The sequence below is a fragment of the Tinamus guttatus genome, unplaced genomic scaffold (genome assembly GCF_059628265.1).
Source record: "Tinamus guttatus ecotype Peru unplaced genomic scaffold, ASM5962826v1 Tinamus_guttatus_pri_ptg000620l, whole genome shotgun sequence".
NCBI classification, from domain to species: Eukaryota; Metazoa; Chordata; class Aves; order Tinamiformes; family Tinamidae; genus Tinamus; species Tinamus guttatus.
Genome location: NW_028289154.1, coordinates 43526 through 70197, shown reverse-complemented (window position 1 = coordinate 70197; position 26672 = coordinate 43526). Strand labels below are relative to the sequence as shown.

The 26672-nt window shown below is 37.1% G+C and overlaps 1 protein-coding gene across 2 annotated transcripts in view; it reads right to left on the bottom strand.

Moving 5' to 3' along the window:
- Positions 1–11992: 11992 nt before the first annotated feature.
- The window catches only part of AGTPBP1 (ATP/GTP binding carboxypeptidase 1), a 53422-nt gene continuing 38742 nt past the window's right edge, over positions 11993–26672 (bottom strand). Inside the window, exons 25-26 of one of the 2 annotated variants that reach the window (XM_010218393.2) lie at positions 25785–25942; positions 11993–12349 (exon numbers count right to left, since the gene is read on the bottom strand). In XM_010218393.2, coding sequence (XP_010216695.2) covers positions 12172–12349; positions 25785–25942 — 336 coding nt within the window. In that variant the 3' untranslated portion in view covers positions 11993–12171. Of the gene's footprint in view, positions 12350–25784; positions 25943–26672 lie in introns of those variants that run through there. The other variant, XR_015913950.1, reaches the window with a different exon arrangement.

The window sequence follows — 26672 nt, the reverse complement described above, 5'->3', positions numbered from 1 at the left end:
GGCCAACGCTGTCTATTCATTTCAGTGCTAACACTTTCACTGACACTACGTGAAATAATTGATCTCTTGTATATGGTTACATTTCAGGTCACTGGCTGCTGTGCGATGTACACTGCGTGAGAAGCAAAACAGAAAATAAGGAAAACCACTAGCAGTGTGGATCACTAAACCACAAAACAAAATAGATTTAATTAATGTGCCCAGGTTGAGGAGAAGCATGTAATAAAAAAGGAGTTGCTGTAATCTTTCTGTTATTCATTGATCCTTATTGTTGTAATCTTTACAAGATTTTAACAGGCTGCTTTCTACATATTCCTGCTTTTTATTGTCTTTGCTGCTGCTGGAGTAGTACTTGCTTGAGCAGACTCATTGCTGTAATATCAGTATCTTGCAGACACCTTGCTTTGTGAGGCTGGGATGGATGACCATCTTCTTCTGAAAAACGTGAAAAGAAGTGCAGAGAAGTTACACTGTGTAAAGCTTAAGCAGAAAATTGGAGGGCCACACTAATGCCCTCCTTAGCCTTCCCAGTGCTGAAATCAGGCATCAGCCTTTACCCAGGCTGGTCAACTCCACTATGGCAGAGCTACTTCCACAAGGACAAGGCTGAGGTCGTTCAAAGACAACTAATTTTGCTTAACATTCACTAACCAGCTTAGTGCATAATTGATACCACTTGTTCAGGGGAATCTACTTATTTTTCTTTTCTCCCTTTTTTATAAATAGAATACTAAACTGACTATTTTAAATGAGGGAACTGATTCAAGGGACCATCTATCCCATGAAAAATAGGCTGACCACTTAAAAAAATGGCAGTGCTTCAGCTCGCACCTTTCATAACGAGTAGTTTATATTGTAATCTATCACTTCTTAAAAGATCTCATAGCAAAAATGAAGTATTTCTCAAAATAGCACAAAAAGGTCCCTGGGAAGTGGAGTGAAAAAAAAGCTTATTCTGCTTTAATATAAAACACCCTTAACAGGATGTCGTGTTTAGTACCAAAGGGGAAAAACTTGAGGACAGTATTAGTTTTTATAAAGGCACAAATAACAACACTATTAATTTTCAGAAATAATCACTGAAAAATTAGTATTTGGTATTTTTAATTCTTCTGTGATTTCTCTTACTGTTTTAGCAATTTCAGGAGAAGTATATGTACAACATAAGGACTTTATTATGCATGTTCACACTACAAATATACTAAGTTTAATTCTTTCTTCTGCCCATTTCCAGGCTAATCAGATCCTGAATGAACTTTGATCTCATTTGTGACACTCAAGAGAGCCAGGTGTCCTTTTATAACACTAGTTATTAAGCCAGACATCAACAAAAACAAACTTTAAAATTGCAATTCTCCTTCTGCTTTCTGGAGCTGTGTGTCTTCCAAATTCTACTGAAAGAAAGACCCAACAGCTGAAAAAACACCATTATCCTTTTTGACTTTGACATAAAGACCTAACAACAGCATGGATAACAGCCCATAAAAAAGCCTTTTAAATAAAAGCATTTTATGTTCAGGGCAAGTGAGGGATTTAAAGTTGGAAGTGAGTTACGTTTTGGCAAGTTACTATATGTTATTTTGGTATAAAAATATTTGGTGGCTTTAGACATAATTATTTTCCATACTTCCCTTTGAAAATAAGCACAAGATAAAAACAGATGTTGGAACTCTTGCACATGGATATTTCAGGGAACCCTGCACATATTTATTGTATAATGAACAAATAATATTTTGCAATTACTCTGTTGAAACATCTATGTGCCTTGCATATGTCAATATAGAGAAGAAAAAGGTCTTGTCACATTTTTTTTTCTTTTTACAACATGCCTCACTTGACAGGATCTTTTTAAGACAGAAAGTTTGAAAGAGAATTTACTAGACCCTAGCATCAATCAAAGATCTAACTGTATGTGCAATACAAAGTTGCATTAACAGAGCAATAAAATGGCAATAAAGAGCTCCGAAGTTCCCTGCACAAACTTAATCCGCCTTCTGTGTGCTTATACCTTATGATACAATTTTAAAGCATAAACTTTTTTGGGGTGTCTGTGCCTCATCCACAGCATGAAACAGGTTTTGTAACTTAAATGAGCAACTATTCAATATTCAAAATGTATAGGGGTTTGTTTAATCCTTACTGCTCAGAGCAGGACCCTTGTCTTAATAATTTCACACTATCCAAAGTATTCTGCAGTCAAAATCATCAAGTTTCTCACAGGATTCTTAGGAAAAGATTTTTTAAAATATGGTAATGTTCATCACTATATTTGTGTTTAACAAACTCTGAATTAATTCATGTCTGTAGAACTGTTTCAGTAAGAGAATAGCTTTTTTATTCCATTTTCGTGGTTGGCTCATCCGGCTCTGAGAGCTTAAGGTGAAAAATGATCAATGCCCTAGCTAGCAACAGGAAGCATCGGCGGCACTTCATGTATATTCGAGGCACCTTCAGCATTCGGTGCCAGGCTCATTGGGGCTCGTGGCCACGCTCGGCAAGCAGGGAGGTGTCGGGATCCCAGGGCATCCCCTGGGCTCCGTGCCAGCATTAACAACTGTGGCCATGCTGTTTTTCCCCCTTGATCCACTCCAACATCTCACGGAGAGGAGTCTTCCCAGGAGCCTTCCCAACAGCAGGCTCTCTTGCCACCCAGAACTGATTCCTCTCCCTGCATTTGCACTCTAGTTTTCACAGACTTCAATCACTTGGGTCGGTCTCAGTCTACTTTCTACTTGCTTCTACAATCTGCTCAAATGTAGACTGTTGTAAGTTTGCGCTGAATTTTAAACAGGTGTGTTTTAAAATGGAAAATTATGCTCAGTGCAATTTAATTTCATTTAAATTGAAAATCTGCACATAAATCTCTACTTTTTGCAGGAAGCATAGCATATTCTCCAAAACGAGAGTGCTTACTTGCTGACAACAGAGTGAATTGCAAGTTATGTCAGTTGAGCATGTATTTTCATGCACCGAAACTCAAGGCCATGCATTTGAAAAACAAAGAATTGCTCTGAAGTGATGACAATAATTTTGGAGAGCAGTAACATAGGCAAGGAGGTTAGTATAAAAGCAGATAAACTCCAGTGATCCCACTGCAAAGAACATGATATGCTTGAAGGCAGGGCCAATAGAAAGCTTATGACTAGGGAAGTGTTATACCACCACCAGCAACACCAATGAATCCATGGGAAAAGCACCATTTCCACACATCTGAGAGGGAGAGAAGAAGGGAGGAAGAAAAGAAAGGAAGGGGCTGGACAGAGGAAGGTCAGGCATTTCTTTTCATGCACCAAACTTGGTGGTAGGGATAGTTGGGTGCTTCTGTCAGGCTCTTCCATTACTTTACTTGCTTAGATTTCTTTCTGTTAGCTCTGACTTCTTAACTTCTTTCAAAGCGGTCAGTACCACCCTTATTAAGTCTTAATGCAAGTCCACAGCGCACACAGTTTTGTGATTGTAAACACTTCTCCCTAGATGCTCATGTGAACTGTGATCATCTATGGTCTCATGCACACACAAAGCAGGGAACACTCACTGGGACACAAAAGTCACAGCACAAAACCTTTTTACATGGAGAAAGCTACCACGGCGCTTCATTTAAGTGAAAATATTAAGCAGCATTGAGGATGATTACACTTGCATATGTTTAATGAGTATAGTCAGTTAGCGAGGGGGAAAAAAATCCTGTTGCCATAGGATTTTAAATAGTGGTTGCAAGGAGTACGTTTTTTCCTGGATAAATTATCCAATAAAATGGCTTTCATATGTTTCCTTGAGTTGTCAGCACTGCGTGATGGCAAAATACAAACCACTTCCCTGGCCCAGGAGCACAGGTCCTATGTCTTTTGCAGTCTGTGAAGAAAGAAAATCGTTAAACTGGAGACTTTGCCAGTATACACGAAAGTACTGGGTGTTTTCTCTCCAACCTAAGTACCCCTAGTATAACTTAGTTCACAAGAAATCACTGACTATTCAATATATAAGAGACAACAGGAGCCCTCACCATAAATGAAAATGAAATAGAGGACGAAGGTACAGGAAAACGTTTTAATGATTACCGGCATCATTTCATAGCTCGATGCCTACTGAAGGACATCTCTTTCACCACGTTACGGGGTCAAGGAGCACCCCATCATTTACAGGCACCCATCCAAAAAGAGCAGTTTCCAGGGAGATGAAGGATAAAAAAATAATATCTTCAGTCGCTACTCAGGGTTGCAAACACAGGGCAACATTTGGTTTCCTCCTCCAACACTTCTTTAGCTACAGTGACCCATTTTTTACTGTTTATTTGCTCCTCCCTCCTAACGTATTAACATGCAGATGGATGTGATGAAAATAACAAAATTTTGGATGCACACATAGGAACTCCGTTTTAAAAACAAAACACATCTTTCCTTAGCATATTCTTGCAGCCTTGAAATAGGTTCTGTGCTGCTAAATGCCATATGGAAAGCTTTTTCACTTACGTACAGGCTTTCTCAAGGGATTATTCTAATAACTGGCATCACGTGGGGTTGTGAATCTTTTACATATGTAATACTATCTGGCAGTGCACTCTAAGTGTACTACCAATCACCATAAGCTTTTATTACAGCAATCAATATTTTATACCCTTACATAAATGCAGCATAGCTTCTCTTCCCAATTTAACAAACATTAGGTTGGAAAATGGTACTCTACATTTCTACCATAGCATTAACCTACACCAGGAATGAAATATTAAAAGCTGATCACCATAAAGAAGATGAGACTCAGTTTTAGGTGCTATGTGCTACCTCCTGCAGCCTTGAGGTGGGTAGTGGTCTTCTGCAGGAACTGTACCCTGCCTCTTCTGCCCATGTATCAAAAAAAAAGTTACTTCCCATCAAGACAACATGAAAGTTTAATAGCTTTAAAAATGATCTGAGCATCTGAATTTTCTGATTTCTTTTTTTCTGTCTTCTTTTCTTCTGTCTTTTTTTGTCTTCTTTCATTCTTCTGGAAGAGAGGAAGGGCAGAGACATTCCTGATGGCCAGCCAGACTGAGAAGGCAAGTCACAGGTGAGGGCTGTTGAGGGTGGTTGCTCTTTAATACCGCTGTACCTGGCCCCTAAGAGCAGTATTTCCTAATTTTTCATACTTCCCAATCCATGCCGAGCGAAGCCTGGGGGAAGCTCTCTTCAGTTTCTGCTGGGAGTGACAGGAGTTCACCTCCTGCCAGTGCTGAGGGACTCGCCGCCTCCCTGGCGTTGGCTTCCCGGGATCGTCTGTGCTCACGCAGTATCGCGCACGACATAGTTCCCCCTGCAAAATCTCGGTCCAGGTGTTCGCATGGAGGGATTTACGTATTTAATGTCTTCCTGAATTCACTCAATAACAGTAACACTCAGTAACATACGTCTGAATTGTCTTTCATATAGCATATAGTCTGCATATTTCTTTCCTAGACAGTCTTTGGTGAAAAAGTATGCAGTGCACTGAATAACAAGCTACAACAGTTAAACGGTTTTGCAGAATGGTCTCCATTACTGGAAGATGCACAAGACGTGTTTTAGTAACGGGTGAAATTTCCATCAATCCCAGCGTGAGCTACAGCACCCGTGTGTGGTGAAGGGAAACCAAAACGAAGACAGAATCACCTCATTCCAGCTACTGGCTTGACCGGATAGGGATGCTTTAAAAGAATGAAGTAACACGCTGAGTACTTGGATTAAATTGCACTTGTGGCTCCAACTTGTGATTACGTACAACACAAAGATGATAAGAAAACTTGCAAATTTTGCAGTAGTCTTTAAGAGGATGGGAATATGTCATTGCAGAATACTGTCTATCTGACGCACGGTTAGGACCTTCCCTTTGGTAATACCACATTATATCGAAGTAGGATGCAGGAAGAAAGCCAAGTATTATGGCAGATTTTTGCTGAGGGCTTGTGCCAGACCCCTCAGCTCGGTCCCATGAAAAGTGAGCCATTTTAGCATGGCTCAGGTAGACCACCTTTATCATTTGCAAAATGCATGCAAACATGGTACTATTAACCAAACGTGACACAAAATACTAACAACCTGTGTTTTACTTAATTTGCATCTCCTGTCTTATGCTGAACTATTTTCTATTTGTTTCCTTTGGGAACCAGGCAAGCACCTAAGCGACTGTGTCATCTGAGAGACTTCATATTGATTTAATAATTGGTTGGGGAAGATAACAGATCCGTGCTAGTTCTGAAAGGCTAAGTGGGGCTTGCCAAGGAGGGCAGTCTGCAATCACAAGGCAACCAAAAGACCACCCTTGTGCAAAGCAATTCCATCCCAAACACCAGGAGAGCCCTGAGCCGGTTCAGGTCTCAGGGTTAAATGCAAGAAGGCCGCAGCCTGTTTTTTTTTAAAAAAAAGCATCAGACATGGCCCTTCCTAGCTGCTTGGAAGGTAAACAACCCTTGTGTCATTTACAAATTTGAGGGGAAGGAGGGCTTGCTTTATAAACACCTGAACCCCTGCCAGGGCCGTTCCTTGGATGCAGAGGTCTCCGTTGGGGGAAATCTCATTATTTCTTTAACAGTCTCTAAGGCGTAAAGTTCATACACAATTTGCCTTCTGCCTTTTAAATTGTGCTGCCTGAAGTTGCATAGTGTCATCTTGAGGTTTACTTTCTTTTCCTTTGTTTCTAGAAATAGAAACACTTTGATTTTGTGAGATCTTAGCCAGGCGACGCTGTATGGAAAATACGATACTATCAGATCATTTCAGATTTTTGCCCTCTTCAGAGGGGGGGAAAAAAAAAAAAGAAGAAGAAAAGATTGAATTAAGAGAATAGCTCACTACACTACTCAAGTACATGACAACTGCCTCTGAGCCTTGTTTTTTTTTTCTTTCAAAGTAAGCAGGACAAAAGAAAGGACACAGTAGTTTGGGGTTTGGAAAAGAGTCCTAGGATCAAATTCTTCAGTGTCTCACTTCGTTTGCTGCTAAAATCATGAACTGCAGAGGACGGAGAATTCCTTCTGAACTCCCCCAGAACCAGACCAACAATATTAGCCTATTGTAGATGGTGAAAAGCCCACTCTAAACTAGTCTAATGAAAAATCTAGGCCTAGGTGAAAGTCTACTGTAGACAAGACAAACAATAGTATGTTTTTTAGAAAAATGTAACTGCTTTTAACTTTTTCTAATAAGAAGGATTAATAGGGTGTTCCACATTAATGAACTACTTTATGATGAATAAATGGAAATTCCCCTTATAATAGATAGCCAAGTCATCCATCATTTGATATATTCTTTAGCAGGTATCAATGCTGTTCAGCATTTCACATCCTAAGGGACTTCTTTTGAAGCGATCCACAAGTTTATTCAAGCAAACAAGATGAAGCTGATATCTCAAATGATTTACATCCTGAAAATAGACAGAATCATTAGGACTGAGTAAAGGTAGTCTTAAACTAATTTAAGAGTCATGCTGACTGCTCTATTCCTCATAAAGAAAGCTGTTAAATTTAAACTAACACTGAAGACACAGTTATGAAAATAGTATCTGCACTTGCAAAAATGACATATAACTCATTTTTAGTAACCCCTTGCTCTCCTCAAATAGTTCTACACAATTAAAAGACCTGCTTCTATCTTAAATTTTTCATGAAAAAATGTCTCTAGTGTTGACTTGCACACTCCCTCACCCCTTCACAAAATAAAAATAAGGCCACTGGAACTGCGAAGACATTAACTTTTGAGTAATACTTTTCCCTACGTGAGACGTGTTTTACCTACATGTGTAGGGAAGACTTCCACCAATATTTCTTTGTCTGTGTGACCTGCAATGGTTCCCATTGTGGTTCATGCAAAATATTCATAGTACACACTACTTTCTAACTTGACAGAGAACAAAAATTGAAATTCTAAACACACCTCAGTTCTCAAAAGTATACAGATGTAAAGTCTAACGTGAGAAATTCTTCAAAAAAAAACTTATCAAAAATGTGTAAGGAAGCAAAGTAATTGTAATTAATCCTTTATTGTATATTTTATTAACAAATATTTTTTATTTGGGGCATGCATAGTAATACTGCCACAATTATATCTATCAGAGCATTACAATAGAAATTATTTGCAAGTTTAGTGAGCTTCCTTTACTGCTGCTGCAGTCTTATTTAAGATTAAAAACAGTTCTCCTTAATATTCCAGGCTGATACAACAGTGCACTTCCAAAAAGCATCAAACGAGATTTTGGCGCAAAGTACAATCTCACCTGAAAATTACATTACACCAACAGATGTTATCAATGAAGACAAAATACCAAATTTATGCTACAATCTGAATTATAGTTCAGGAATAAAGGAATTCATCACCTAGTAACTATTTTGAAGCAAAATAGTAAGTAACAAAACCCTAACTATTAATTTTCCTATGTTATTTGTTGTCATTACTTGAAAAATATGAGAAAAGCTCGGTTTTCCATGGAGAATTAGTCATGCCTCATTTAAAACCAGAGATACATTGAAGGGACACCAATGTGTAAAATGACACTAAACTATTTGGGTCAGACGCTTAACAAGTGAGTTGTGGCAGCTGAAAAAATTGTCATTCTTTGCTATCCATTCTGTTCATTCATTAGGAACAATCTGTTATCCCAGTAACAAATGGAGCATATCACAGGATGGCTGAAGTTGGAAGGGACCTCTAGAGATCATCCAGTCCAACCCCCCTGCACATGCAGGGTCACCAAGAGCACGTGGCACAGGACTGCGTCCAAGTGGGTTTGGAAGATCTCCAGAGAAGGAGACTCCACAACCTCTCTGGGCAGCCTGTTCCAGTGCTCTGTCACCCTCACAGTAGAGAAGTTCTTCCTCATATGGAGATAAAACCTCCTAGGTTTAAACTTACATCTGTTACCCCTTGTCCTATCACCAGAGACAACAGAAAAGAGCCTGACCCCATCCTGCTTACATTCTCCCCTCAGGTACTTGAACATGTTGATCAGATCTCCTCTTGATCTGCTCTTCTCCAGGATAAACAGGCCCAACTTGCTTACTCTTTCCTCATACAATATATGCCCCAGTCCCTTAATCATCTTCGTGGCCCTACACTGGACCCTCTCTAGAAGCTCCATGTCCCTCTTGTCCTGAGGAGCCCAGAACTGTACCCAATACTCCAGGTGCGGCCTCACCAGAGTTGAGGAGAGGGGCAGGATCACCTACCTCGACCTGCTGGCAACGCTCCTCCTCATGCAGGCCAGGATCTCATTGGCCTTCTTTGCTACAAGGGCACATTGCTGCCTCATGGTTAACTTGTCAACCAGGACTCCCAAATCCCTCTCCATGGAGCTGCTTTCCAGCAGGTCAACCCCTAATCTGTACTGGTGCCTGGGGTTATTCCTCCCCAGGGGCAGGACCCTGCACTTGTCCCTGTTGAACCTCATGAGGTTCCTCCCTGCCCAACTCCCCATCCTGTGCAGGTCTCTCTGAACAGCAGCGCAGCCCCCAGGGGTGTCGGCCACTCCTCCCAGTTTTGTGTCATCTGCAGACCTGCTGAGGGTGCACTCTGTGCCCTCGTCAAACACTTTTGAGGTATTCCAGTTTCAGCTAAACCACCAGGCTTTCTACCAGAAAAGGGAGAAGCCAGGTAAGGGAGAATCTACACATATGTCTGCTAACACTGTTACAAACAAGCTAACACTAGCAGAGTACTAGTTAAGTAGTCTGAAACGACTGTGGCAGTACTTCATGTGAATCAGTGTGCCTCTGACCATAAACTAACATTCAGCCTTTCAAAAAGTTGTACCTAGATAAATACAGTAAAATATATATCATGTATTACAGTGTGCAAGGTAAGGACAAAGTTTCACCTTTGCACCTGAACTACACAGTTAGAAGTTCAGGCCCTAAATCAGGCCCATAATCCCCAGTCTGAAATATGAACTTATTTATAAATACGTTATTATTTAAGGAATGTGGCTGTTATCCTGAGTTGCTACGTAAGCCACTTGTAACACTTATTTTTTGCACAGACTAGAAGCTGTGAGGATGTGAAAAAATATGTATGCATATTCACTCGGGATGAACATTGAAGGTGTTTTTGTATTCCTAAAATAGAACCCTTTCCAACTGCAAGTAGTACATTTCCAGTCTTGCCTGTAGCATGAAAAAAGTGTTCCGGGTTTAATACAGATTTCTATGAAAACTAAGGAAAAATGCACAATGACGTTAGTTTTAACACTCAGAATCTCATACCCCCTGAATCTTAAATCGAATTAGTTATGGAAGGTAGTAAAGCAAGAAAACTTAAGAGTGAAGATTTATACAGAGAATAGGCATAATATTGACACAGCAACATGAGCATTCTTTGCTGTGCTCACTGGACAGATTTACAGATTTTTCAAGTTTTGTGGCAAGGTCAATCTATGGTTTTGGCAGACTGCCAAAACTCACAAACCCTACTTGTTGCAATTATGATTTCATGGAAAAAGACTTCTCTTCAAAAGGGCATTAATTTTCTTTCTTACAGTAGACAGTTCAAAGAACACAAACAATGACCATTTTAGTTGGAGAGATTTAACCAGGTACAAGAAGGTAGAGTGGCTCCATTATATCCTTACACCTTGCAGTTCATGATCAACATAAATTTAAGCCTTTAGATGAAAATACAGCAGCATGACAACAAAGGGGAAGTCAAAAATCCTACCCCAATTTCAGAATCAAGATGGCAAGTCCATCAGTCGGGCACCATCAACCAATGCTGTATTAGAATGAGCGGTCGTCTGGTGAAAGACCAAATCCCCATTGAGAATCACTGACAAGTGTAGTTCTCTTGATTTTTTTTTGTAGTCTTTCTACCAAAGGCACCCTTCTCCTCCAAAAATAACACTTGATTTGCAGCAGTAAGCATACACCAAGTTCTCATTAGTTAAAAACCTGCTATAACTTAGAAACATTTTTCTTCATGCTTTTAAAGCCCTTGCACATGCAACAGAAAATGAATGAAAGAGTAAAAATAATTTTGGTAATATATTTTTTCACAGCAAAACATGTCAGTTCTGTAAACAACAGGATGCAATTTCACTTCTGCATTAGATCTTATCGTAAACAGAAACAAGCGGGAGGGATAAGGATTAATAGATAACAAAAGATGACAAAAAAGGGTAAATGCCACACCACCACAGTTTGACTTTAAACATGCAGAACACAGGATCACAAGATAATTTAGGCTGGATGAGACCTTGGGAAGGTAACAAGTGTCAATACTGAATCCATATGAGGTAAAGAATGTTTAAACCAAAACAGACCTTCCCTTTTAAAGCATTTAAATTTTGATAAACGGTTAAAAGGTCCAGGTAAATTGAACTATTTTAACTATGTGCATGTTAGACAAGAAAACTGAACTGAGCAGCCATATACACAAACCTATGCATCTAACCTCTTCTTACAGTCATGTTTATTTAAAAAAAGTTCATATTAAAACATGGCTTAGGTGATGCATTCTTCCCTCACAAGAAATGGTTACATTATATGGAAGAGTTTTTATACAAATTATAATTCTTGTAAGTATAGGCTGGCACTGGTCTGTGTGCAGAACTCCTGGAACTGTGAACAGACATTACACATTTTCACTTAATACTGTTGTAAAACTAATATTTCTCAGAGAAGCAAGAACAAGTGCAACATTTCATACACCACTTTTCCATTTTTAATTTAGTCATTGTTAAAGAATTTCAGAGCAGGCACTACATTATTTCAAACACAATCAAACATCTTTAACATAATTTTGAAAAATAACCTCTTCATTTTAGTACACACACACACACACGCATACAAACACACCTTAATTTAAAAAAACAATCTGTACATATGTATTTTCCAGGAAGCAACTAAAAAGAACTGCACCACAAATGATTAGCTTCTGCACTCTGACACACCACAAGTTATAATCTGTTTGTTGATAACCAAATTTAAGGACACAAAATGCCATGCAATGCTATTAAATAGAAAAAGAACTGATAAATTTTATTCAGTGCTAAGTGAAAGTGCAGAATTCCTTAAATAAAACAAAGGCCAATTTATCTAAGATCAGACACATGTACTGTCTCTGAACTAGATAGGCCCCTGCTACATCCCCTTAAGTCAAATCTCTTGACAGACAAGAGTAAGGAAGTATGACTCTGAAAATATAAGGTACTTTATTTCTTATTGGCTGCGAAGATGATTCAAGAAAGGAGTGTCCTTGTTGATTCTGAGTCTGAAAGTCCATCTTCTTGATTAGCAGCCTCATAATCACCTGCATTATCAGCTAATTCAATGTCTGGGTCATCATTACTCTCTGCGCTGTAATCAATTTCTTCAAGGAAGCGAGGCTCATCTTCATCCAAAACATACGTAGTGGGGCTATAATGAACAAGAGGCTGCATGAATCATTTTAAAAGGTTTACTCTGAGCACTGCATTCAGGCTATATACCTTCCCTGTCTTGACTTACAGTAATCCAAAAAATGATCTCAGGAAAGGAGCAGTCTACCTGAAGTATTGATTTTTTAATTGCGTGTAAAACATCTGAGACAAAAGAACAATTGTAAGACCTTGGACTAATTAGTTAATCATACACCACTCATTATCCAAATATGACATAAGTTAGCTACACTTTATGGACCTATACTAATGGCCTGTAAGTAGTTCATATAATTACGATAGTATCAGAGGTGTTGCAGAAGGATACAAACACAGCAAAAGAAGCAGCTATTAGTCCTAGGTTTAAACAAACTAAAAACCAGATCAACATCTACAAATGCAGGTAGGAAGCCTCTGCACTTTGCTAAAACACACATTTAACTGTAGAGCACTACGAGTGATCCAACTATATGCAGCAGAGGTGACAAAATCAGCCTTTTGTCTACGACTAATGTTAAATTTGCATACAGTTCTTACCAAGTCCTCATGTACTTGCAAAAACATTCATAATTAAACCTTAAACCTGGCCACACAGAAGCATTAGATTTTAGGAACTGAGCTCCTAGTCACAGAACAGGCTACAGTATCTGTGCCCTTAATTAACAGCCTCCAAGACTAACAGGTATAAACACCATTAAGTTAAGCAGAGAAAGGTTAAAATAAACTCTTTTGATCATGTCACCTTCCTAGTAAAGAGAAAAGCACAGACCAATGTGTTTTCCACACATGCGTTTACTGCTTTCCCTTGGGACATAAAAAGCTATCTGCTTAAAAGCACTATGCACCTCTAAATATTTCATAAGTAGTTTTGAATTCAGATGAGGTCCTAGAGGTTTTTGTAATGCACTCATTTTAATGGATAATTAAATCACAAAAACTCATACAAAAACTGTTGGAATATTCTGTTTATTGAAAAAGAACAATCAGTATTTAAATAGATGTTTACATACTGATTTTGATGAATTTCATTTTAAGGTACGCGACATCTTGGCCATGACTTTATAGTTGAATAGGACTAAGACTAATCATCACTTCTTTCTAAAAGTCTTTTTAAAAACTTCAGTGGGCCACCTGAATGTAGTCTCTGATCAGTACAAATAAATTTAATGCTATTCAGTCACCATCTGTAACCTCATGCAAAAGGATAGTATTTTCTGTAGCTGGCAAATGGATAAAAAGAATTGTTAGACTTAAGTTTAAAAAAAAGAAAAAAGAACAATAAAGAAACAGTATCTTTACTAATAAGCCTCTTTCATTTTGTGGTAGAGAAGTCACAATAGCATGTGGATATGTTTTGCACAAAGAAGCTGTGGTAGAATCATCCAAAGAAAATAAGCTCTCAGCCTGTGATGCTTTTTGCCCTGGCAAGTCACCACCTGACAACACTTCTTTAAATAGAGGAAAACGGAGACTTCAATTTTTTTTCACTTGTTTCAAAGACAAAAAACTAAAGGAACTCTACCAAATGCATTTCATATCAATCAATGCCCATTTCTTTCTGCAACTTCTGCCTCTAATTGCTTAACACAGATATTGATTTTTTAGAATTCTTACACAAGGAATCCACACTGTAACTGCAGTAACTGCATAACTCAATTCACAGGAAATTAAATCTGAATGTTGCCCCAATATTGGCTAATAATTCTGAACACTGAAATGAAAAATGAGTGAGCTGTGTCAATGACTAATTTTTTATTAGCCATCGATAGTGGGATGTTAATATATAAGAGAAGCATTATCATAGGGACTTATAAAAATTAATGATATTGAGGTGTAACATACAGTTGGAAATTTCTTCAAAATACCTATACCATGATTTGGAAAATGAACTCACACGGTTAGTCCAGTAGAAAAAGAAAAAAAGCAACTAACAAAAACTATGTAGGCAGAAAGCACAAAGCTGGTGACTTAAGAAAGCCATCTTTTTACAGAATATATTCTATTTTAGATTATAAAACACACACATACACATATCTGAGGCACTGTAAGGTACAGAAAGTACTATCACTGCAGTATTTTACACCTTTATTTTAGGGTAGCTACAAAGCTTAGCTTCAGCAAGAGTTAAAACAAGGAAAATTGTGAAGCACACAAGCTCTTAGCTTAGAAATTCAGCCAACGTGCAGATGCTGTGTACAGCATTTTAGACATTTACTACTGCACACATTCAAAATTCAGGTCAAAAGCAGACGGATTCTTAGTTAACATTTTTCCATTTAATAAATTTAAATCTACTCTATAATTTACTTCATTTAGGAAACACATTGGTATCAGTAAAAGAGATGCACAGACCTTAATTCTCACAACTATTAATAGCCTTAACATAAGCAGCAGCTCTGATAATGTTATCTTTTTTACTGCCATCTATGACACCAAGTGTCACCTCCTCTATTATTTGCTACAAACACAGAATATTGGCATTATCTCTCAAATTAAGATATTTTTCATTTTTCAGTTCTTGAGTTTTTATTCCTCACCTATAGTATATGAATAGTCACTACACCGAAATACAGGTGCCACATATCATTTTCAAATATGGCTTGTTTTCTTTTGATATAGCAAATTTTAACCTTGGAAACTTAGCTTTATAGCAACTTTATTCTGTAGGTCACTAGGAATCCGCAAAAGATGGTTATTATTTCACTGTTTTGCTAAGGAAGGGTCACCAGCAACACAGAGATCTAAACACCTGAAAAAAATCCTACTGTTTAATCAAATTCTTTATTTGCTTCCCTGCTGTTCTCCCCCACCAGCATATCTTGTGACAATATATTTTTAGCTGCTGTCATGCTGATTCTATGGGTTTTAATTTCCTAACTTTTCCCATGGGCTGTTTCTAATTATCTTACTCAATAATCCCTCTTCCTCTACCTCTACACCTCCTGTTTTTCTTTTTTAAAGGAAGCCATTATTTTTCCTCAGGTTAGGAGAGGCTGTTCATCAGACAACTACGGTTAGTAATGTATGTCATAATTTGTGTATTTAGAATGTTCTCTGTAAAAATCAGTTTTCATGTATTTTATTTAGATAACATTTTACAGGTAAAAAGATGGACTTCTAAATGTGAATTAGTATACCGGTTACCATATTGTGGTCCGCATGTCTACAAAATGCTAATACTTTCTAAGAAGATTCCTTTCACTGAAATACACACACACACACACACACACACAGAGGAATTCCCCCTCCCATCTCCTGTCATTTAAAACATTTAATTTAGGAATGAATATTGCTTATTAGAACAAGATCTCATTTTTTAATTAAAAAAGTCAGTATCTCACTGTTTAAATTAATGCTCAAAACATATTAACAAATCCAGTGACCAATAAAACAGATATTTTTCCAGTTAAAATTCTGTCTTTCCTCCCTCAAAAGACATATTTGGATTTTTAATTCTCCATGTGAGTCAATTATGTGTAAATTAGTCCACATACCACATGCAATCAACACCCGTTTCAAGCCCATCGAGATAAACATTTTTCTACTGAGACTATGGGGGAAGATCATATTTACAAAAATCAGAAGAAAAATAAAGTTAAGAAGTATTTCCTGCCAAAATATGGAGAGTTGCAGCTGTCTGGGGAGCTGGGAAACGAAGGAAAGAAAAACTGAAGTAGTAATAACTCCTTTTAAAATTGCGTTAGCAGGGGAGGGAAAATGAGGTGAAAAAGAATCAGGAAGTATCACAAAAGAATAATTTCTCAAATCTTTTCCTTTTAATTTCCCCTCGGGATCTATATGGCCTGTTAGAGATCAACAAAGCCTCTACAGTAGGCAATGTCATTGCACGTGCAGCTGCATTTGCTGTCCCTGCAAGGAGCTCTTCACCTCTGCATTTTTACCAAGTAGTAGGATACTGCTAAAGCGAATTTCCAAGTCCAAACAGGAACAGTTACACATCAGACTGCCTTCTAAGCCATAAGTTAGGTATCCAAATACCATTTATGCTTTGCTTTCAAAATCCTGCCCATCAACATTATGTGATTTCACTCCACAGCCTAAGAAACTCTTCTCAACATCATCTTTGTGGCGTTGCCCACAAGTACTTTCTGTAAAACGCAAAACTGGAAATCACCAGCATTTTAAACACCAATAATTGCATCACATCAAGAAAAGTGGAAGTAAAGCATGAAAACAACACGAAGAGTAAGTAATAATTATTACATTACGAGTACTCTTTATTTCTAGGATGCCCATGGCAAGATAATTTTAAAGTAAGCTACTTTTCTGTTTTAGAATGCTGCTTGGAACAACAGTACAGAAGTTGGCTTCTGTAACCCTTAAATTCTCTGTACTCTTGTTTCTACAGTCTACAGTTAAAACAAGTTTCTACAGTTAGAAGCAAGATGACAAAGGATGGTCTTGGCACTCTATTCCTGCAACTACTACTAGGGCCAAGAGTGAAAGCCCAAGTATCATCTTTAACTGCTTTGCCTTCAGACCTTCTGAGGAAAACAGGACAAAAGTTGCACTGAATGATGCCTTCTTTTTTAATTGAATAGTGTTTCTAAGATACGGAAAAGCAAAGAAAATGTTCACAGATGTGATTCTGGCACACTGCAGAAAGATGGGAAGAAAAACTTCCACTCTCCTTAATTTGTGAGTAGGAATACGCAAAAATCTGAAAAAAGTTTAAAAGTTCAAGAGTGAATAAGGTGGTTAGAGTAAATAAAGAGTGTAGGTCAAATCCAGGTTCCTTCTGGCAGGCCAGGAAGAGACTCACACTGCCAGAGGGTCCTTATCCACTTCTCTGCTACATGTACACTTCATTCCTTGCCCTACCAGTCAGATGTATTTTCTCAAATGATCAGACCTTAAGTGCAGGGTATGAATTTTGCAATGTTTTCTTTTTCTTTTCTTTTCCCTTTTTTTTTTTTTTTTTCCCCCTTTATCTCCTGTATCTCCTTTTGGCAGTCTAGCTTTTTTTTGGGGGAAAAAAAAAAAAGCCCTAGATATGCTGGGTTCCAAAAGCTCAGTCTGCTTCTCTGTTACAATTAAATTAAGTTTATAAACAAAATACACTACGTCCTAGAACATACCAATGAACCTTAAAAGAATCAATTTTGAAAGAGGTCAGGTTATCAGGCAAGAGATAATTCCAGGAAGTTCGAATAGTTATGACTAGTCATGTGTTTTTATTTCATTGTGTACAGACTCTATCAAACCTGTCAGCATAACAACTATAACTCTTACTACAAGATCAATATTACATTTAGTCTAATCTTTTCCATTTGGAAATGGAGGAAAACATTGGCAAATGGTTTCAAAATAATTAAAGAAAAATAAAGTGCTTAATTCATCACTTAAAATGTTAAACTACACTGCCAGAGGGAAATAAATCTACCTACTGCTTTATTTTTCTTAAGTCAAATATATTTCAGACATGGTTCAAAATGAACTCAAGGAATCGGAGACTACATCTAATGAAATACTGGATGTGTACTTCAAAATATTAACATTTACTTGGTCAGTTTAAATACAGCTAGTAAAACCAAAGATTTTCACAATCCCTCAAAAGTATTTGCAAGATTAGGAAAGATACTTTTGAATATTTAAGTCTTTCCTTTTCTCCTCCAAAGCATCAAAGGTACTTTTTAAAAAATAACATGATTAACATCCAAAATTATAAATAGATTAACTATGCTCTTACTTATTGCTCTATTCTAGCTGGGACACGTTAACAGTCTTGTAGAAACCACTCTTATATATTTCTAATTAGAAATTTCCTACTAAAATTTCCTGTGGGTAGCTTCTCTTGTTATTCATCACAGTCAGAATTGAGCATTGAAAAACATAAGAGGAAAGCAAAAGCATTATTTTTATTATAGTGAAAAAAAGGTATGAAAGTCTCCCCATATAAAGCAAGAAAATGTGTGACAACCCTCTTACTAATGACTGCCTTTGATATGGAATAAAAATTAGCTTTTTAAGTTTTACTCAGTAGAGACTCGCTGTTCATTTCCGGCACTCAGGTGAACAGGCTGATACAAATTTTTACCGCCCTCAAAACTTCCAGTCTCTGCACTGTGGATACAAGGCCAAACAACCCACATCCTCCTCCTCCACGTACCTGACATAAAGACTTCAGGAGGCTATTTTTAAAACACTAAGGAGTAGAATGGGACTTATTTTGAACACAAAAGTAGCTGGGTCTATAGGGGGACCTACCAGGCAAACTCTTTTCCTCAAAGCAGCAATATGGCTTGTTAAGAACAGGGAGCTCAAACCCTCTGTGCCTCAGAGAAGCGGTTGCCAGAAATACCAGTCCATATTTCACTCTGCAGGGACTGTTAAGTGGGGAAAGAAGTCTTTGAGATCTTCATTAGAAATGTCACTCAAGAATTGGTCCCAATTAAATATCCGGAACTTAGTTGGAGTTTTTTCTATTCTAGGACACCTCTCACACCCTCAAGAGCACAAAAACAGACATCCACACCTCTATGAACAGCAACATACTGAGGCAGTGTCCAATATTCTTTTTTACCTTAATATATAAGGTAGCCATAAAAACATATTCAGTGATCTCAAAACATTGTGTAAGTAGAAAAATATACGAAAGGCTAAGTGGAGAATAACTGCTAACTGAACTTTTGTTCTTCAGCTGTTAGTATTCTGAATATTCCTCAGATTCCTCCTGGAATATTCCAGGAGTAGAGCTCCCACTTGAAACAATCCAGATTTTTTTTTTTTTTGACAAATATTTCATCCTTAGCTAGCAATTGAATCCTTCTCAAGTATCTCCTCAGACAGCAGAAGGTGCCTTTTTTAAAAAACTTTTTTCAAATGTTTATTTTTAAAAATTATATCCAGAATACAGGCATCTACTATTTCCTTTCTCCCATAAAATAAATGACCTTTAACCATACCCTGTTTTACAGTATGTATTTCAATTCAATTCAAGGCAGCCTCTAAAAGGTGAGGAATCTGAGACTTCCTTTGGGAGTATCATCACTGGTAAACTGCATGGGTTTTTGAAGTCTCTGCTCAGACATGCAGCGAGTGCTGTAAAAGACAGGAAACTGGGACCCCCAAGGACATTTGGTCCAATTGCTGTATAGGCATTTTTGCTGAGGAGCAGAAGAAAATTGCTTTGTTTTAGACTTCTCAATGTGAACAACAGAGAAAATCCAGTGGCCTAAGATGTATGGCAGAACGCAACCTGCTAAGACCCCAGAAATAGAAAGGTGTTAGTACAGTTATCTGGGTAACAAATTCCTACTCTTATGAAGATGCACTGAGTGTCTCCTGCTTCCAAAGGGTACCTTTAAAAAAAAAAAAAAAAGTGATACTGCTCTAGATTTACTGTTAAAGGGTACCTGAATAATAGTTAAAAAAAAATAGTGATACTGCTCTAGATTTAGTGTAAAAACATTTTGACACAGTAAGTATTACGTGAAAATTTTCCAATGTTTTTCATTGGAGATGATTGATTAGGTGACTTTGGTTCAACAAATCTGTTTTGATATAACATCAATATGTTCAATCAAACTAGTGGATATAAATAAGGCTGCTATATATTATGTCCAAGAAAAAAAAAAAAAAGGCGCATTTAACAATGTGTGACATTGGGGCATATTAAAGTAGTGACAACAGACAACCACTAAGTCTGAGCTTTTCTCTGAAAGATGTTACCTGTACAGTTAAGTGCCCAATTCAGCTTCCAGTTTTCAGTAAAAAGCATTTCCTTTGAATTCAACTGACTAAGCCCCTTCATGAACAAGTATGATTACCAAATCGCATTTAAGATGGAATCATGGAGTACATGGAGTCAGATAAAAAACCCAAAACTTATTTCAGTATTAAGGCCACATTTTAAAGAGCAGTTGTTAGCATCTAATTTTTTGTGTCACTAAAATCAATCTTCACTTCTTACGTTTAAGAAACAAAGCCACGGTATTAGAGAAACCTAAAATACTGTTCATACATTTCTCCAGTAAAGCTTAATACTTTTTAGGTGAATATTTCTCTGTCACAAAAATTTTGATGTTACCCATGCACACAGTCCAGTTTGGTTCTTTCTTAATTGCCCTGTTTCTTCAGTGCAGAAGCATCTGGCCATTACCTTTCATCATCTCTACCTATGCAACCCTCAAAAGGTAAGGATGAGGGAAATATTTTTCATACAATTTTTGTACCAGAATAGTTTTGAAATGTTATTGAAGTTATTCAGTGATCCCTTTCCTTAAAACTTGGGCTTAAAATATAATCAGTTTTTAATTTTCATGACTTGGTCCTTTAGGGTAGAGTCTGAAACTCACTGGGAAAACATTATTACCTCAGAAACTATTCATAGAAAAAGATATTAACATTAACATTACCAGTGAAAAACATTGGTATTAACGAACAATCACAAATTAGAGTTCACCCTTATGACTGGATGGTATTCCATAACAAAGTTCTTAGTAATAATCAGTTTAAAGTAAAATTCAGCTACAATGACTAGCTTAGAAGAGTCCTTTAAAAGAACTTCAACAAATCCTCCAAGCATAAGCATTACTCAATGCTACCTTGGATTTGGGAAATAATATCTTTAAAGCCATTATCTGAACTTTCTTTTTTTTTTTTTTTTTTTTGCCAGAAGAGTTCTCGTCACAAACACCTGTCCTGTTCCTAGGCCAATTAAATTACATTACTAATCTTCCACATTAGTACCCAAATGCATCACAAACCTCAGGGTAGTAACGGATGTTCACATACTCTCTATTTAACTTTGTTTCAGAGCCTTGAACGTCTTGCTAACTGGCTTTTCTTTTATAAGGAAATCCAGCTTGCTACGTCCCATAGTAACTTCGAGCTACCATTATAGCATCTGCATAACGAGTTTTAGTAATGAAGACAACAATGCTATGCAATAATTGAAAAAACAATAGGTATGTAAAATCTCAGTAAAGGCAGGTAATTTTAGCTTGCAGTAACGTAGGTGAAGTCAGGTACTTCAGGATATGGAGGATATAGCACTGACATATTACAGATTCCTTACATTTATGACCTGATTTTTTAAGAACCATTTTGAGTTGCAGCATAAGGAAAAAATAAATCTACATTTCAGTAGCAACAGTGAATGATAACTAGATTTTATGTGATGCTTTTTGCACATGGGAGATAATGGAATTTGCCAACCATCTGGTATGAGTTACTTCAGACTGCCATCAGATCTTCTGCATTTTACGGTTATGTTAGAACTTAAATAATACTGTATTTTCATTATAACTGATTTCTGGAGTACAGTACTTAACACAGAATGGCCCTGACATTGAAAAGCTGAGACAAATTCTTCTTTTGTGGGAGGCTTTTAGCTAAAATTATTATTGCTGTCATATTTCCTCCACAGATTTGCAACACATGCTTCATGTAAGAACAACGTGCAAAAGCAACAAATGTTTATCAGTTTGGAAACTGGAATCTTAAATGATGAGATTTCTCTTACATTCAAAGTAGCTACAATGTCATTATTTATTAATGTGTGAAAACATGGTATGAAATATTGCTTTAAAAAACTATGAAACACTGTGCATTTACTGCAGAAATAAAAAATAAGTGAACAAAAGGGAAAAAAACATTCCAAGCTGTTGCATTTGGGTAAATAATTCTAAATCCAAATGGCACACAATCTGAAATTTGTGGTATTTGCCTTGCAGAGTAAAAAATGCAGCTGTTAAGGAGAACATTAGTGTAACAAATCATAGCACAATTTAGGATCCAAATTAAAAACAAAAGAAAAACAACATATTGCATACAAGGTCATCCAAATTGTACTTCTTTCTTGTGTAAAGCCTGTGAGGTTGCCTAAATTCTCATCTAACAAGGACAGGAGAGCTAGAAAACATTTAGCTTGGCACATCTCCAGTACTTAATTTCAGGAACTGTTATAATCCACAGACTTAATGAATTATTAAAAGCAGCTTGGTAAACTCCTTGCCAGTAATCGGGTGAATACATGCCATGTTTTGATAACATTTTTTTTTTTCCATGGTTACTGAGATTTCAGATGTCCTGTACTTAAGCTGCAGCCTATCACTAATGTAAGCATACCCAATAACAATTGACAACTAAAATGAAGTTATAGAGGCCACTCCACAGGAACAAGGCAAATGGATGAAGAAATTCAGCCCACAGCTTTCCTAAAGCACAGCCACTAATTTCATCTGTGAGCTGGGATGTTAGTTTTCTCTAGAAACATTATTTGAAATACATATTCTGTATCTGTGGCAGCAATGAATGCAAAGTTATACAGAAAGATGAGGCTACCTGCCAATGCTCCCCTGAAGATTCATCATTTATAATGATTTCTTCAGTCAAATTCAGTCATATTGCAAAGAGATAGATTTTACACTGAAGCTGTGTCCTAATAAAATTGACAGTATTATAACACTTCTGCAAAGTGTCTCATTATATAGCACTTCTGGATAGGGAAAATATTACACAATCTCATTAACATATAGTATGATCTGCAAATGAAATACAAGTCATTTGCTTTGTATCAGTATTAAATTATGACGTTAAGCATGCTGAACTAACGGATACAAGGAATTCAGCAAAGAGCACATGTCCTTACAGAAGGATTATCATTGAAATGATACCATCCACAACAGCTGCCAGGTCAGAAAGCCTTACTGCCAGCCCATGTTTATAGAAGAACAGATAATAACTGGAGTATTAAAGCATCTATAGCAGACACACCAAAGAAAGGTTTTCAGGCATTAGGAACTTGGGTGTGAAAGTGCTTCTGGAGCATCGCACTTCCATTATCTAACTTAGCACTCCAGCTTAGAGTGATGTTGGCATCTAGCATCTTTTGAGACCAGATTTAAAGATATCCTTTCTTTTTAAAGAGGAGATTCAAAGCCACACTCAACTACTCAATTTTTATGGATAATTATTTCTAGTATATTATTTCTTGAAGTTCTACACTGTCACTTCACCCGTGTGTGTTTAAAGCCAAATCAACTATTCCCATTGCCATCCTGGGCTAAAGTTTGTCCACACTATTCTCAGTCTCCTGTGAAAACTCTGCAACTTCCTCAGATGATCTACTCCGGAACTTCATTTTTGCTTACCATATGAAATTTTTTGCTGAAGTCAAGGCTCATTTATCCTTGTAATTTAAGGACATTACTTATGGTCCCATCTACCCTGGAACAGCAACAGATTCCTCGAATCTGTCTTAGATAGTCAAACAGATCTATCATGTTCTTTCCTCTCCATCTCCTAGTTTTCCTTCTTTTTGATTAAGGCTTTGTGAGCAAAACTATTATCAAATAGTTTTCTTTTATTTGCTGTAGCATGACTTCCTGTGTAATAAAGATTGAACTGTACCTGGTGATTTCCCTCAAGAGCTTTGCCACATAAAGCTTTCCACCCCTCCTTGCTTCCCATCGTTACATATATACCTATGTGGGATGCAATAAAGGATTTGTTTCAAGGATCTAGACAATGCTTCCTCAGCAGTTTGATACTTTTACTTTCCCAAGTTTTGGGTTCTTTTGCCAAAACTTGCATTTCATCCTAAAGAACAAATGGAATTTCTATCAGATGGTAAGAAAGATTTTAATCTCTTTGAAAGGAATTCTGAATAGATAATGTTTACTGACATACACCGCGTGCATGGCCATGCATTTAGAATAATATATAATACATAATTTGGAACAATGTACTTCCTTATTCTGCCCTCTGTCCCCAAGATGAGCTCTACCAAATATGTTTTTCTCACCCCAAATCTTAGTACAAGAGGGATGCTTTTCCTGGTGACATGATGATCAATAACCTAAGGTCCTGGGATAACAGATTTCAAGATTTTCAATCAGGGCAAGAAATAACAGCAAGAGTTCAGGAACACTCAAAGCTTCTTCTCCAATTTTTTATTCCATGTTTTTAAAACTGAAATTCCATGTTTTATTCCATGTTTTTAAATCTGAAAAACAAGGACACTAATGAATTATTTTCCTTGCTAAAACTACCTCCTACAATGTTCACAGTAATTCATACACCATGCGGCTCAGGACTTAGAGCAACACCCTGCAGAGTAATTTTACAAACGCTGAACACTGCTCTCTGCTGCTGCTGGCATTTTGGTCCCGAGGCTGTGGTGCTACAGTAAGCAACAGCAAGGCATTCTCACTCATCAAAACGCTGTGCTGATCTGCTGCACAGGTATCAGCCTGAAGCTATCCCAACAGTTTTAGAGCATTGCTGACTTTTTTCAGCATCTGCATCACTTCCTCCGGGTGAACCACTCCAAGTAATTCTTCAGATCAAGGCTTAACCACTGGTAGGAGAGGGCGAATCCAGAGTCTCCTTCCAGGAATTACTAACTCAGCTTGATCCAGGCAGAAAGCCGATCTGACCTTGGCAGTTCAGCAGTCAGTTGACACATGAATATTGCACTACTGAGTAAATGGTCCTGGGGGATCTAGGTATTCAGCACCTTCAGTACAAGGTATCTTCATGCTGTGGCTACCTTTCATGTACTTTCAAACACATCTTTTAGCGTTAGTATGTTTTACTGTGTAGTTTTTAAAATCAACAACTGTATATGCTTATTCCCACTGTTCCATATTCAGCTGATACTTCATGTGTTTAAATACTGGTACTGAAGACCTTCCCTCGCCTTCCACAGGATACCACAGATATCCTTTCACACCTCAGCTAGTATCCACAGTGTACAAATAAGCAAACTGCTCATTAGTCCAGCACCCAGTTAAAGTCTTAGTTCCAAGTTCTTCATTACCTGAGTTGCTCAGATACAACAATAAAATTTATTTTTTTAGATTCTCGGTATGTTTTCAGCTGTAAATACAGCTGATGATAAAATATCCTAATGTGTAAGCCTTACTCTCATTTACTCTTATCTTTAATACTGTTTTATTTCATTACTTTTTCATCTCAAAAAAGTTTGTATATTTGAATTAATCCGTTTCTTGTGCATCTCCAGCTACCACACACATACTGATACTGAATCGTTACTTAAGAGAATGAAAACATACTTTTGCAAGCCTATCCAGAGCTTTAGGAATCTGATAATTTAGTATTCTAGCTACCAAGAAGATACAACATATTTCTTTGTGACCTTGTCATTATTTCATGTGTTTTAAATTCTTTAAATATTGTCTCATATTTGCAGGTGGGTAGGGGCTGGGATAAAGGCTTGGAAGAAAAACTTACAGTTCTCACAGTAATTTTTGACTTGTATAAAACGTAACTCTAAATGTATTTTTAATACTGTTTTCAGTTTCCAGTAGTCAGATACCTCTTACACTAGCACACCATAATACACCAGCATTATTTCTGATGTAGTGGAAGAGCATTTCTGAGTGAATATTTACCTTAATTTAGAGGCTGTCTGAAAACAAATTTTAAAAAAATAAAAGGTGTACTACCTTGTCACTTTACAGCTTGACTCAATCAGGTCATTTTCAATATCCAGACTAGAAGGCAGACTGTATTCCAAAGGTGAGGCCAGTCTTCTTAAACGCAGTAAGCCAAGGGAGAACTTGGCTCCCATCTCCTCCAGTTCTCTTGTCCCTATCTGCAATCCCTAATTTAAAAACAAGATTTAAAAAGATAAAATAGTAGATGCAGATGGACCCACATATACTGCAGTATTATGCAAATCATAACATTTTTATTACACTTTTTTGTATGCTCTAAAAACAGAAATAAGAATTTAAGAATAAATGTTAGTAAGAATATTAAACACAAAGGGAATAACAGCTGGATTCTGCTAAGAAAGAACAGACATTTCTGGAGACTTCAACATTTCTTCTGAGGTTCTTTGTCTATAATTCTGGCATATGAACATTAATAGGATTTACACAGTTGCATTAAAAGAGAGAAATCAACATATCATCTAAAAAATCTAACAATTACAGAAGAATAAAAAGAGAGACAAAATTCACAAGTGTATTTTGTGTCTTAGTAATACACTAAGACTCAAAATATAAAATTGTTCAAAAGAAAATCCTGTCAAAATAAAAACAATGCAGGTGTTATCACGATCACTCACATTTTAAGATATAAATAAGACAATAAAGTTAATCCCTGACAAAAATCATCTCTTCCCGTCCTGCAAGTTGAAGATTACGCATGTTAATTCTGAAAGCATTTACTCATACATTTAAAAGACGAAAATAAAAATAAAGCATCCCATCCTATAGCTGCCTTCAACCTTGAATGAGATAGAAGAACAATTTCCTCTTTATGCAGATTTAGGAAGTGGAACATATTTATTATTCTCCAAATTTACAAATGTGGCAAAGACTCCCATC